Raw genomic sequence first — 14,718 nt, 5'->3', positions numbered from 1 at the left:
TGGGCCTAGCACACGGTGACTGCTCAGTAACAGGAGATGGAGATGACACCAGTGACAAGGGTCTTCTGAGTCACAAAGGTCCAGGGGCTACTTCCACTCCTCCCCGCCGTCCCCTCCCCACTCCATCCCTTCCCTCCCCAGCCCACACCCCAGCCACCTCCTGCTTCATCCACGGCAAGGGCTGAAGAAGCGTGAGGCAACCTTGGGAGCGCGTGCTCCCCACGCTGGCCTGCTCTCTCAGCCGCCGGCACAGTCAGAGCTGAAACGAGCTCTCATTTGGGGTAGGGGTATCCCAGCAGCCAGCAATGCCCTCAGCTCCCAGGGCAGCACATACAGGTGGGGACGTGGGTTTGAGCGCTCACTCCACGGGGACCCTAGGTAAGCAACCTCACCCTTCTGAGCCTCGGCTCCTGCCTGCTCCCACCTCATACGTCCATTCCAAGCGTCCAGCAGCGGTGCCGGGCACGAGGCAGGTCTGTTCATCCACTCCTTTGCCACACGGTCGGGGGCAGCTGCCCCAGCTGAGCTCGGTGCTGGGCTCTCAGGATGCAGCCACCAAGTGTCCCCTGCCTGTCCTCAAGGGCCTGGTGCTGACCAAGCCCAGCTCCTTCCTCTCTCCCAGGGAGACCCCGCACCCAGCAGGGAGCTGGCTCCTCTGGGGGTGTGCAGGGTGGGTCCACAGCCAGGAGGGTGCACCTGGGTGGGAGAGGCAGCCTGGGAGTTCCGCTGTCTCCTAGGCAACTGTAACCTCTCGCGCTCTCTCCCTTTCAAATGTGCTTTATTTCTCAGACAAATCCTTTCCTATCGCTAGTGACACTGCGCCCCGTTTGAGTGAGGGGACTCCAGGCTTTGTGCCAGTGATCAGTTATGCAGTTGTAAGGGACTTGAGGGTGTCAGCACGGTGCTCCTTTTTCGTGGCTGTAGAGCAGGCATGACTCAGCACTGCACTCCTTTTTCACGGCTGTAGAGCAGGCATGACTCAGCGCGGCACTCCTTTTTCACGGCTGTAGAGCAGGCATGACTTGTCGCTCCCCCTCTTCATGGAGGAACGACACAGGACCCTGCGCTGTTCTTTCGTCTGCTCGGCCCTCCCCGGGTTTGCTGCTGGTTCTTCCCGGGTTGGCTACCGTCCCTTCCACCTCCGTGGAAGGGCGGTTCCCCCTGCCACATTCCCCACTTCCGCGGGGGAGCGGCACACCGCCGGCCGGCTCTCTCGGGGGCTGCACAGGTGTTCCCCTTAGATGTTCCTCTTAGATGTTCCTGGTGCATGCCGTCTCTCTCCTCCTTTATAGTCCTCTTCCACCAATCCCAACTCTGCTACCCACACGCCGAGTACGCTGCTCTCCTCCAATCAGGAGCAGGTCCCACAGTTTATTGGTTGAACTGGAGGCAGCTGTGTAGAAGCTGTTTCCCTTCTCAGCACCATATTGTGGGAAAGCAGATGCATAGAATAAGTCTTAATTCCAGTAACTTAGTCCAGTCCGGGTTGCTCCCCACAATGACTCAGCACTGCGCTCCTTTTTCCTGGCTGCGCAGTACTCCCTTGTGTGCACGTGCACATCTTTTGGTCAGCTGATGGACACTGAGTGACTGTGGGAAGTGCTGCTATGAACACTGGTTCTAGTCCACATCAAGTAGAACTTCTAAGTCAAAAGACTCTTTCTACCTTTTTGTGTGTGTGTGTGAAATCATGAAGCTGACGTGCTAATCCCATGAAGAGAAATAGCCATCAAAGTAAGACGAGCTTTCTACAGTGTCACCTAAAATCATGAGGACAGAGTGCAGGGCCATGGTCTGAGGAACTCAGATTCCTGTGTGACTGTCCCTGAAGGCTCCAGCGGGGGCAGGGTCCAGGGGATGCTGATGGGGTGGGGGTGGGGGGCAGAGAAGCAGCTGGACTGTTGGGCTGAGGGTGGGCTTTCAGCCCATGCAGTCACAGGGACCAGGGACAGAGGGGAGAAGGGGGCGGCACGGAAGGGAGGAGGCTGAGGGTCTGGGCCTCAGACCCCAAGGAGTTGGCTCAGGGCCGAGGCCCCAGCACAGGCAGGGGTGGGGCTGGGCCTCGCACACCCCTCACCGCTGCGCCTCGCACACCCCTCACCGCTCCTGGGGCCAACTCCACAGGTGAGCGGAGGAGCCTGCTGCTGACCCTCCCTGCGGGGAGCCTGCCCTGCGGGAAACTTCTGTTTAACTCTGGGACCCCTGGAAAGAAGAGGGGCGGGACCCCTTTCACGTCCGGCTTGTTAGGCTCCACGAGCCAGCGTTAACTCCGATGCCTTCTGGGCCTCGGAGGAGACACAAACATTCCCGGGAGCACAGAGTGTGCTTTCATTACCGGGACCACCTTGGCCAAGGAAGAGGTGTCACCGGATCTATTTTTAGTTTCAGCATCTTTCAGCTGTCTCCTGAAAATCGGCCGGGGCAGTTTCCACACACAGGAGGGAGAAGCCCAGCCCCAACACTCACTCATTCATCTGGGCGGCGGGGGGGGGGTGGGGGTGGGGGTGGGGGGGGGTGGACAGCACGCAGACCGCAGCGCGGCGACAGGGAGAAAAGGCACGTGGTCTCCCCACGTGGAGAAACATCCGTGAACAATCAAGAGCCACCGTGTAAAACCATTACATCATTACATGTAAAATCAACCCAACGCGCAGAGCCTGTGTGGCTGCGGCGAAGCTGGACAGCACAGCCCAGTGCGGCTCTTGGGAAAAACATCAGGAATTCCAAAGCGAGGACAACACTGGCTCCTCCGGGCAGTCTCACTCCCAGGAACTCACCCAGAGGGAGTAATTCTAAACAAAAGGAAAATAACATACACACAAAGGTATTTATTGCCAGGGAATCTACCATGGTTGGAGGCAAAACAAAACAGGAGCTGGAAGCATTCTGATGTCAAACAACAGCGAAACAGCTAAGAACATGTAAATAGACTAAGAGGCAAAAATCCGGGGGATGGGAAGTACCGGAGTGGGATCGCCAGTGCTTTTAACAATTGTAGCAGCACAGTTACACATCCGCTTGTGTATTTTACAAAGTTAATTAAGACACAACTGTCTCCTGGATTGGCATTCACTGTCCGGGTGGAAGCGCAGCTCCTACCGGAGTGCCCCCATCTATTTGCAGACACACACGTGGATGATGTAAACATAAACAGCCCACAAGCTCCCAACAACAGCGTTTCTTGCCCTAACACTGTGAATGATGAGCCCCTTCTCGGTTACTGAACAGACTGACCGCATGCGCTCTGGGCCCGCACCGGGCAAGAGGCCCGTGGTGTGCAGTGACCGCTGGGGTCTTACTGTCACGAGCCCCTCGCTGTGCAGGGGGTCACAGACCGGCGAGCCCCACATGAGACACTAGGGAATCTCGCCCTGCTCCACCACCAGGCCCCAGTCTCCTGCTCCACCACCCAGCCCACCACCAGCCCAGGATCTCTTTCACCCACACGGCTGGGTGGGACCCCCAAGCCTGGCGTTGTGGTCTGACCCGTGGCACGGACACTCGCAGTGCCGTGTGGCCCTCACCCAGGAGCACACGGTGTAGTGGACCAGCACCCCCACCCCATTTCCTGGATACCCAGAAAATTTTGTGCCACCATGTAGGCACAAAATGCTGGACAGGAGCACCCACTGCACTGCCCTTGCCTGCCTGTCACCCGAATGCCTTCCAGTGCCTGGGAGGAGGCAGGAGGATGGGCCAGAGGCCCATGTTCCCCGAGGTGCTGTACCGGAAGCAGTGAGCATTCTCAACGCCACGCCCCTGTGTATCCGCACAGCTGTGTGAGGCTGGGGCTGAGAACGCGCACCCCCGGGCTAGCCAGTTCATATCCATGGACACTTCCACCTCAGAGGAAGTGGAGCTAACACCTAACTACTAACGACTAACATCTCAGGTTGAAATCTATATTCAAAACATTTTAAATAAATACTTTTTTTAAGACATGGCAGCAAAAAGCTGCCAATTGCTCGTAGGTGGGGAAAAATACTTTTATTCTGAGACGATGCCCTGCGTGTGTCACTGGTGTACTGGCCTTCCTCCAGGAGATGTGGATCGTCGCTTCTCCTTTACTTGCCATTAAAAACAAAAACACAATCACAGCTGGCAGCTGCGCGAGAACCTCCGAAGTTTCTCGCTGAAGTTGCACTTGCCCATGGCCCACTGGCCTGAGATCACACGCGGCCCCGGGCAGCGGTCAGGCTGCTGGCCTGCCCGGAGCGTGCCAGGGCTGGAACCCCGCGGTGGCTGCTGGGCAAGGGGGGAGAGGCGCTGGGGGCGGTGCTTTGTATAGCAGGAGCTTCCAAGGCTGAACACTTGAAGGCTGACTAAGTAGGGATCACGGCTTGGCACAGAACTCTGCAGTTTGAGTTTACTTCTTCCCTCTTTTGTTCCTGTCGGGCTCTGACATGGGAACCCCAGTCGCAGCAGCACCCCAGGCCCTGCCACCGCCGGCCAGGCCCGTCCCCACCTCAACCCTAGGACACGGCACAGGTTGCTGGTGCCGCAGCAGGAAGCGTCCACCACCCAAAGATGGCCATCCCCCCGGACCCCTAGGTTCAGCCTCCTCGGCGGGGGCCTCGGCCCACTCTGTACTCTGCTCCTTAGACCCTCTCCACTCCCACTGGTGGCCAGCTCCCCCCGACCGACAGCTGCCCCCCACCCCAGCCTTCTGACCCTGCAGACCCCTTGCCTCCCAAGTGAACCACCTTGGCTCCCTGCCCTTGCCCCCCTCCCATTGATCTGCCCCCCTGCAAAGCCTGCCTGCCCACCCTTCGCACAACCGCACCCCTCTCCTCCAGCACTGCCCCCTCGCTGGCCCCATGCTTGTCTGCACTGATCATTAATGTTTCTATATACTCTGTCGTAACTGTTAAGGTTTAACAGATTCTCTCTGTCTGTTTAGAAGCATAAGAAAAATGGCTGCCTACAGTCCAACACTGTGAAACAAGCATTCTAGGGGTTGAGGCTGGGACTGAGGCGTGTCCGCACATACACACACACGTATGCACACGCATGCACACAGGCACACACACTCTGCGAGTAGGTGCTGTGGGCTGCACCGTCCTGGAGGTAGGCGGTCCCAGGCTGCACCCGTCTGAGGACGTACAAGGGTTCCTCCCCCAGTAGACGCCAAGGCACCATGTGAAGGGCCGGAGGCCCCCAGAGGCCTTTTGAGAAGCCCAAGGAGGTGGACAAGGCTGTCGGCCAGCGCTGAGCCCCGCCTGGGTCGTTCTTTGCCACAGATAATCACAGCTATCGCGTCAAGCCGGTGCCCGAATGGCTCTGGGTGTGGGAATAGACAGCCGTGGCCCGCGCATCTGACTCCATCAGCCAGGGACAGAGCTGTCCCACTGCCTTCCGCGGTACTCAGGCCGGGAGCAGAAGTGGGAAACGGAGAAGTGGGCAGAGAGGAGGCGGCGACAGGCGAGGCAGAGCCCTCCCCCGTCCTCCAACAGGCTCACTGTGGTGAGAACGGCGACCACAGGAATGAGACAGAAACGCCAACCCGTGTCAGGGCTCACTGTGCGAAAATCAGCGTGACAACAACACCCGTGCCACGTCCACGCCCCCCAGGTGGGCACAGTCCTCTCGGAGGACACGGGTGGCCAGCGATGGTGGTTCCTCTGCTTTGCACACGTATTAGAGAAACTCCAGCACCCCAAACCCTTGAGGTCACAGAGATGAACAAAACAGATTTAAAGAGGAAAACTGAGCAAAAAGGTGCAGAGAACCCGGGCCGGCGGTCACAGTGCCTGGCCCCTGCCCCCCTGGGGGTCCCTCCCAGCAGCTGTTCCGCTTGCTGGGCTGCACACCCCAGGCGGCACCCCGCCTGTGTGACCCAGGTCCCTGGGGGGGAAGGTCCCACTCTTCCTCACCTTTGTCCTTGTCCTGCTGAGTCACCCATCCCTGCTCCCATGGCGCAGGGTCACATGGCCCGGGGCAGAGTCCCCATGTGCTGGGACACGCCAGGGCCATTTGGCACTCTCTCCTGACACGCGTCTGTGGCCGGCGCTGTCCATCTGGACATCTACAGCAGCGGTGTAGCCGGGCACTTGGTGGGCTGGGCTCGAGCACCGAGCAAGGGACCCCCTTCCTGAGAAAGGGGAGACTGGGTGGTGGCCTGGCACAGGGGAGTTGGCCTCAGCCCTGACGGTCAGACCTCATCAGAGTGACCGCGAGCGGCAGGTCTGGGGATTTCTTCCAGCCACGGGCGGGGCCAGCAGTCTCCTGGGGACGGGGACACGAGGTGGCTTGTCGACTCCTGCCCGGCCAGGCGTGCCCTGTGTCAACACAGGCCAAGGCCTCCTCTGAGGCAGGACAGGCCCAGACAGCCCACTGCTGGCCCTGAGGTCTGGCCTTGTCTCTCGGGCAGGATCGTCTTCCATCCCTTGTAAGGACAGCACTGAGAAGCCGGACCCAGCGCCGGCAGCAAACCACAGGGAGAGACAGAGGGCTCCCTGTGGGCCTGGGCAAACCCTAAACCAGGACCAGAACGAGAACATGCCAAGTTCAGACTCCGTCTGGGCCAGTGCCAGGGCTCCCTACCCACTGGCACCAGGCAGCGCGGCACAGCCATGACCACCTTGAGCTGAGCTCCTGCCGGACGCCACACTGGGCTTGGCCTGCACAACCGAGCTCCGTGGAGTCTGCACACAGCCCTCTGAGGCTGCGACTTCCCAGACGTGGGCACTGAGATGCTGGGATGCCCTAGGTCACACGGCCAGCAGGCAGGGGCACATGGACTCTGTCCTCAGAGGCTGACAGATGGCACCATGAAGGGCTCCCTGCTGGCGTCACGTGTGTGGCGAGTTGGGAGCCTGCCTGGCGCCTACTCCTGCCCCCAGGTGACCCTGCTCCCGGGAAGGGTTGTGTTCCGCCTCATGCCCTGCAATTATGTGTGTTCAAGCTGTCCTCGGGGCTCCTGGCTCCCCTGGCGGGGACGCCTCATTCTCCATGGGGGCCCGATGAGGGCACTGAGCAGGATCCGGGGTCCTGGCTTCTGTCTCGGCTCTGGCCCCACTGGAAGTGCAATCGTGGCCAGGTGGCTGCCCACCCCTGCAGCTGGGTTTCCTCCTAGGTAAACTGGGGGGCAGAGGGGAAGGGGGCGAACTTGGAACTTCCAGCTCTGATGCCCAAGAATGTGTGGTCCATACAGTAGAAATGCAGACTCAGGCAGTCTCCCAGCTGCCCCTGTGCCTGGGCAAGGCCTCGCATTCTTCAAGGTCCAACGGCCAGCGCCTGGCATCTGCACCACCCCTCACCTCTGCCCGGCTGCTTCCTCAGCACCTGGCCCACCGCTGGCCTCTGGGCCACACCTGCTGTGCTCACGGTCACCTCCCCAGGGTCCAGCCCAGGAGCTGGCCTGACAAGGGCTCTCGGCAGAGGTTTCTTAGCTGGAACCAAGCGGGAAAGTCAGAATCCTTGTGGTTGTGGGTGACAGAAACTCATCCGGAAGCAGCCTCACGAGGACGGACTGCAAGAATAGGAGGAGAATCCTAGAATCACAGAGCAGAGACTGCGAGACAAAATCCAGGTGGCCTCCGGGCAGCCCAGGAACTGGGGCCGGGGCCTCTCTAGCTGGACTCCTTGCTCTCCCCACCCCGTACAGCCACGGGCTGGCAGTGTGTTTCCCCACAGCCCTGTAACCCTTCTCCCCGGCTTCCAAGGGCCTGCCGTGGGCCAGTGGGGTGGGGTGGGCAGGACGAGCAGTGATTGGCCCAGACAGGTCTGCTGGGCATGGCCATGATTGAACCAGGTGGGTCAGGGGCCCTTCTGCATGGCCGTGGTGGGAGAAGAGGGCTGGGCAAGCAAAGCAGCTGTCCTCTGGGGCAGCCTGACTGGACCCTTCTCTCACCCAGAGATAGCCCAAGCTTTCTGCCCAACTCAGCTGCTATTAATTACAAGGTAGTTCAAGGTACAACCCCTCCCAAGCTGCGGTAGAAATCCCTCCCTCCCAGGACCACCGCGTCCGTGCCTGCTTCTTCCCTGCCAGGAGGAACACAAGGAGGACGGGCGCCGGTGCCGGTGGGAACCAGCCCAGGCCACAGCCAAGCACTCTGTCAGCCAGGGCAGGAAAAAGCCTGGATGTAGAGGCAGACCTGAGCCCCAGCCGTGACCCTGGGATGAAGGCATCTCCCCAGCGGCTGTACCAGCTGCTATGCATCACTGGCAGCAGATGCTGGAGGCGCTGGCGTGGTGGGGCTCACAGGTGAGGCTAGCTGTGGGGGGCTGGGCCAAGCTCCATACCCTATGCCCCCTCTGACAAGCCTCCCCCAGTCCCACAGTCGGGGACAATGCGGCTCGCAGAGACTGAAGAGCTCCCCGACAGCCCCCCATGTTTGAATTCGGCCCGCAGCTGTGTGCGCAAAGTGTGAGAGAGTGCAAGGGAAGCCTGCGGAAGCTGGGAGGAGGCAGGCGCTCAGAAACCAAAGCCTTGCTCACCGGGTCCCTGGCTCCTGCTTTCGCCTTTGCCACTCCCCTGCCTCACCAACTCGCCCACACAGCCTTGGCCTCCCTGGCTGGCACAGGCGGCGGGCTTATCGCATTTGGATGCCCCTCTGGCCAGCAGCCGGCTGGAGCTCAGGGCGTTCCTGCACCTCTCCCACGCCCTGAGCGCAGGCTCCTGGGCACCCCTGGGCAGGTGAGGTCACGCAGGTGACCGAGGTCATCCCTCATGTCCTGAGCAGTCCACATCCACCAAGCTACACACGCGAAATGTTTCACTCCCCCCACACCCACTCCCCCTGCACTGGGGTCACCCCCTTTCCCAGTTTTGGGCAGCAGGTCCCTGAGCAAACCTCTGGCCAGAGTCCATAGCTTCGCCGTCACTTTCCGTTATTAGAACCGCCTAATTTCCAGATTTCCGATTTGGTTTTGTTTATTTGAAAACTTGACTTGAACTTAGTTCAATGTTCTTCTCTGCTCTGCTTTCTTCCTGTTCCTGTTGACCCCCAGCTATCTGTGGGAGCTGTGAGGAGGTGAGAGGGAGGGTCCTGCTCCTCTCCAAGTCCTCCTTTGTCTTATCTAACCCCATCACACTCTGGCAGACCCTGGCTGAGGCCCCTCTCTCAAGCGAGATCTGCTCACACAAGGGTTGCCTGTGAGTGATGGGGAGGGCCCCCAGTCTCATCTGGTTCCCTCCAATGCAGCTGGCCAGCTGGTGGCGATCTGGCTCTCCAGGGCCCGCATTTCCAGCTTTGTCCTGACCCCTCCGTTGCCGAAGGGCAGCCACGTCTCTGTCCCCCGCTGCATGGGGCATAGGTCCCTCGCCCCTTGTCTGGGTGGGTGTCCCACTGCCTGGTGCAGGGCAGCCAGTGTAGCTGCAGCCCCCGCCCCTCTAGCAGCCTCTATGCCCCTTCACACCCAGCCACAGTAACTTCTGGGATGGTTCTCGCCATCCAGCAAGGGCCACAGAGAACTGGAACGGGAGGATGGAGCCCACCTCATTCCAAACGTCCTTGTCCTCTCAAATCTTGGACTCTGCAGGCTCCCTCCTTCAAAAGTATCTGCACCAGACTACCCCAGCAAGTCACTCCTCCTCCTCCTCCTCCTCCTCTCCAGAGAGGGAAGGGGACTGAAAGGACTTGGCCCCCTATTCTCAGCCCTAGGGGGCTCCCTCATGAGCCCTGAAGTAGTGGAGGCCAAGGCGCCCTGTGGGAGATGCGCCTGTTTCATTTCAGTACCACACCTGCTACAAGCCCAAGGACCCTCTCTCCTGCACAGCACCCATCTTGGGGATGGAGAGGGAGCCCGGCACAGGGCTGGGCAGTAACTACCACTTGGTTTTGTTGTGACCAGCATGATGTAATACTCTCATGTTCAGCACAGCTGGCTACAGGCTTTTCACAAGAAAGGGTCAGGACAATTATTTGACCTTGACATAAGGAGCGTGTTCCACCAAGATGGTATATATTGTAACGGTAAAGAAATGAAGATCTAGGGGCCAGCACCATGGCGTAGTGGGTTAAGCTGCCACCTGTGGCACCAGTATCCCATATGGGCGCTGGTTCGAATCCAGGCTGCTCCACTTCCGATCGATCCAGCTCCCTGCGAATGCACCTGGGAAAGCAGCAGAGGATGGCCCAAGTGCTTGGGCCCCTGCTCCCACGTGGGAGACCTGGAAGAAGCTCCTGGCTCCTGGCTCCTGGCTTTAGCCTGGCCCAGCTCTGGCTGTTGTGATCATTTGGGAAGTGAACCAGTGGATAAAAGACTTCTCTCTCTCTGCCTCTGCCTCTCTGTAACTCTGACTTTCAAATAAATAAATAAATAAGAAAGAAAGAGAGAGAGAGAGGGAGGGAGGGAGGGAGGGAGGGAGGACGATCCGAGTGCGATGTGGAAACAGGACCAGGCTCTGAGGTCCTGGGCCAGACTTCTGACTTTTCCGGTGCTCGGCTTCCTCATCTGTATGATGGAGTTGAGAAGGAAGAGCCACGGGCAGGGGGGAGGGAGGCGAGGAAGGGCTGCACACCGTCTCTGACACAGCATAACCAGCAGCCTCGTGGGGCACACAGCTGCTGTTGCTACTGACAGGTGTCCCCAGACCCTGGGGCCAAGCAAAGGTAAGGAAAGGGCTCCTGGGGAGGGGGACGGGGGTCCAGGCTGCAGCTCACTGTGCTCTGGGCTGCTTCCAGCCTGCAGAAGAGCCTAGCACGGCGCCAGGCACCTGGCAGACCCTGCACGTGGCTTCTTGTTGAATGAGTGGTGCTCTTTTAGCGCCAGGATTCTACTTATCTTCTGCTTATTAGTACAGTGTTCTGAATCCAGATTTAAGTTGCAGTTAGTCCAGCAACCACAAGAGACCGCGGGTCTTAAAAAAAAAAAGAAAGAAAGAAACAGCAAGGAAGAGAGACCCCACCATGGGTGGGGGGTGGGCGGCCCGCCCAGCCCCGGCGGGCGGGCAGGCAGGAGCCGGCAGCTGTCTCCTGGCGCCTATTGGCGCTGGACGGCGGCCGTGAATGCTTGCTTTCTTAAGTGAAGCTCCTCCGTGTGCTGAATCACAGCATTCACGGGGGGCGTGGAACAAGAGATATCAGAGGCTACCAGGTCCCAGCTCTGCCGCGCAGGGGGCAGGGGAGGGGACCCGGCTGGGTCCAGGCTCAAGCAGGAAGGGGGCTTGGAACCAGCTCTGTCGTCCCTCTGAGCCCTGCAGCGGGTGCTGGGCGCCCCAGATGACACTCTGACCACAACCTCAGTGGGGGAGAGACCGGGCCCAAAATAGGCTGAGCGTCTGGGGCGTCAGCTGGGACTTGCCCCTTCCAGCAAGTCACTGCTAAAGCATTCTGTTTACCAAACGCTTCTGCACACATGGAAACCAGGACGCTCGAGGGGGTGGGGGGTCCCCTCAGGGTGGATTTCGAGGTGCTGGGAGCCTCTCTGATAGTGCCAAGGCCCGGGGCTGCCCAGGGAGGGCCTGGCACAGGAAGGAAGGTGAGGGCAGGCAGGGACAGGCGGGTGGCAGGGCAGGAGCTCATCCCTCCTGGGTCCACCGCACCCAACACAGCCCCAGCCCGGCAGCTAGAAGAAAGGGGGTGACGTTTGCGGGCAAAGTTGGCTCTGCAGAGGGGGAGACGTCACCCCTGAGTCACCTCCTGAGCTCGGGACGGCAATCAGAGGCAGCTGGGTCTGTACCACACAGCTGAAGGCTGAGGGCACCCACGTGTGGCCAGGCAGGACCCCCGCAGCACAGCTGACCCTGCCTGCCTGGGTGTCGAGCTCTTCCTGTGCCCAGCTCCTCCTGGGGTCAAGCTACTCTCCCCACAGGCCCCTCTGTGGATGGGAGGGAAACAGAGTCAGTGCACACCGTGCGCCGGCCACACGGTTAGGGACCTGGCCCACGGCTGTCTTCTGTGGTCACCAGGTCTCTGTGAGGTGAAAGCGCTTTTAAGTCCCGCTTCATAGAGGAGGACGCTGAAGCGTAGAGAGGCAGCCTGAGTCTGAGCACAGGCCGGGACGTGAGCCCACACTCTGCACTGGCCACAGGACACCGAAGGCAAATACAGGACTCATGCGCCCGCACTGCCACTGGGCCACCAGGCCCTTATCCACCCAACAGCACCGTGCATGTGCGTCAGGCCCTGTGCCGGGCACCAGGGACCCACACACCATACTGTGACCTGGGGGCGGGGTGGTGGTGGTGGTGGTTTTTTGTTGTTGCTTTTAGACAATTTACAGATGTAATTTCTGCAAAAGAATGCATCGCCCTTCTTACACACCTATCTCCTGTCCTGTAATGTGTAAGCAGTCGGAAATCCAGGGCGCGTCGGTGACATTGGTGGAGAGGACCCTGGTGCCCAGCTGAGAAGTGCCCACTTCCACAGGGTCAGCCACACAAGGACAGAGGATGAATCCCAGCTCCCAGGGACAGGCTGGGAAAAGCCGAATGGCACTTCCTGTGCTGGATACTGGAGCGGCACGTGCTGCAGCTCCCACACGGTGGGCCTCACGTGGCCCTGAGTGCAACGTCCTGGGCACGCCAGACCGATTGAACGAGAAGCTGTGGGCGGGGCCCGGCCAACGGCGCTCCAGTGAGCCCGGGTAGTGTCTGAAGCCCTGAATCTGGGTGCCACTGACCTGGGACGGGCTGCAGCCATGAACACAAGGGACCCGATGCTGGGTCAGGCACGCAACACCTCAGCGAACCTTCACACTCACTCGGCACGAACAGCATCATCCTGGATGGAGAGCTGGAGTCCAGCAAGCCCAGAGCCAAATCCTGGCCTCACGCCTACTGGCTGAATGGATGCCGCCTCCCCAGCCTCTCTCAGCCAGAGCAGCCTCATCAGTTAGGACGGAGGACAGTGATAACACCTTGCTGCTTTTCTTTTTCTTTCTTAAAGATTTACTTATTTATTTATTCAAAAGGCAGAGTTACAGAGACACAGAGAGAGGGAGAGACAGAGACAGAGTGATCTTACATCCACTGGTTTGCTCCCCAAATGGCCACAATGGCTGGAGCTGGGCCGATCCAAAGCCAGGAACCAGGAGCTTCTTCCAGATCTCCCACGTGGGTGCAGGGGCCCAATCACGTGGGCCATTCTCCACTGCTTTCCCAGGATCACTAGCAGGAAGCTGGATCGGAAGTGGGGCAGCCAGGACTGGAACTGGCGCCCATATGGGATGCTGGCAGTGCAGGCGGCGGCTCCACCCGCTGTGCCACAGCACCGGTTCACCCTTGCCGCTTTGAGGATTCAGCGAACTAACTAACCCCTACAGACGGCCTCCCTCCGCGCCGGGCACACAGTGAGCACAACAGGGAACAGCAGTGATCTTGCGGCCTCGAGGCCTCGCAGGGCCCACAGTGGACGCAATGATGTGCAGACACTGAGCGTCAGGGGCGTCCCTCATGGGGGAGCCTTTCACGCCGGGTCGCTGCCCGGCCGCTCTCACTCTCCGACAGCTTTGTCAGATTTCTGGGACCCCCGCGGGTGAGAAGCAACCAATCAGGAGAGGGGCAAAGGGCTGGGAAGGGAAGGTGTTGGCTGCTGGAGAGGGAAAAGCTGGGAAAAACAGCAGTAGACACAGCTGCCTGGGCTTTGCGGGCCATCAGCCGTGCCCTCCCGCAGACAGCCTGCAGTCCACTCCGTGTGCTCGGGACAAGAGTCGCCAAGGTGCACAGAGGCCAGGGTGCCCGTGCGTGCAGAAGCTTAGTAAGGACCGCCACACAGCTTCACGACATCGCACGCTTACAGAGACAACCTTGCAGCTTGTCAGTCAATGCTCTGCGATGCCGTGGTCCCCGGCGCCTGGAGAGTTGAGGTCTCTCCATCCCAGAAGTGGATTCTCACCAGGTTGAGGGAAGGCCCCAGGGTGCCATCAGGCACCCAGGTCCAACACAGGCCTCCTGTGTCACCCTGGACAGGGCAGTTAACTCGAGCCTCAGCTTCCGCATCTGCAGATGGGGAGATAACAAAGGCCTGCCCCACAGGCTGCTGGGAGGAGCAGTGAGTGCCTGGGAAATGGTACAAACGGTTTTTGGGGGTGTGTGGGTGGGCACTGCCATTCTGCAGCCCACTTCCCACCCGGTGAAAAGCTGCAGGCAAGCGGAAGGGCTGGCTGCGGATGAGGGTGGGGTAAGGCTGAGTGGTGGGGGTGCAGGGACGGTGACAGGCATGCAAACCAGGAGGGAAAGCCAGGTTCCAGCGTCACGGCACAGTGGGGTCAGCCGCAGTCTGCGACACCAGCATCCCACGTGAGCAGTTTCCAGTCCCAGCTACTCCACTTCCAAGCCAGCTCCCTGCTAATACAGCTGGGGAGGCAGCGGACGATGGCCTACGTGCTTGGGACCCTGCCACCCACTTGGGAGACCTGTGTGGAGTTCCTGGCTTCAGCCTGACCCCACCCCAACTGGTAAGGCCATCTGGGGAGTGGAAGATCTCTCTCTGCCTTTCAAATAAATAATTAAATCTTCCCCGCTCTCGCCTGGGGCAGGGGGAGAAGGTATTTTCGAGACAAAGCACAGGCACCACAAATAAAAGTCGTGAAGTTGCCAAAAAAAAAAAAAATTAAATCTTATAAAATAAAAGTTTGGCCGGCGCCGCGGCTCACTTGGTTAATCCTCTGCCTGCGGTGCTGGCACCCCGGGTTCTAGTCCTGGTCGGGGCGCCGGAATTCTGTCCTGGTTGCTCCTCTTCCAGGCCAGCTCTCTGCTGTGGCCGGGAGTGCAGTGGAGGATGGCCCAGGTGCTTGGGCCCTGCACCCCATGGGAGACCAGGAGAAGCACCT

General features: G+C 59.8%; 1 protein-coding gene across 27 annotated transcripts in view; it reads right to left on the bottom strand.

The window, feature by feature from the left end:
* Positions 1-14,718, bottom strand: part of RALGPS1 (Ral GEF with PH domain and SH3 binding motif 1) — a 264,237-nt gene that overhangs the window by 65,473 nt on the left and 184,046 nt on the right. For 3 of the 27 annotated variants that reach the window (XM_089320179.1, XM_089320184.1, XM_089320181.1), the window contains exon 1: positions 5,874-6,243. The exons of the other annotated variants lie outside the window; for them this stretch is intronic. In XM_089320179.1, the coding sequence (XP_089176305.1) occupies positions 5,874-5,973 (100 nt within the window). In that variant the 5' untranslated portion in view covers positions 5,974-6,243. Of the gene's footprint in view, positions 1-5,873; positions 6,244-14,718 lie in introns of those variants that run through there. 27 annotated transcript variants of the gene reach the window in all.

This window comes from Oryctolagus cuniculus, chromosome 1 (genome assembly GCF_051225735.1).
Source record: "Oryctolagus cuniculus isolate XC-2025 breed Fujian yellow rabbit chromosome 1, ASM5122573v1, whole genome shotgun sequence".
NCBI lineage: Eukaryota > Metazoa > Chordata > Mammalia > Lagomorpha > Leporidae > Oryctolagus > Oryctolagus cuniculus.
The sequence above is the reverse complement of the archived record's forward strand: the minus strand, read 5'-3'. Positions and strand labels throughout refer to the sequence as shown.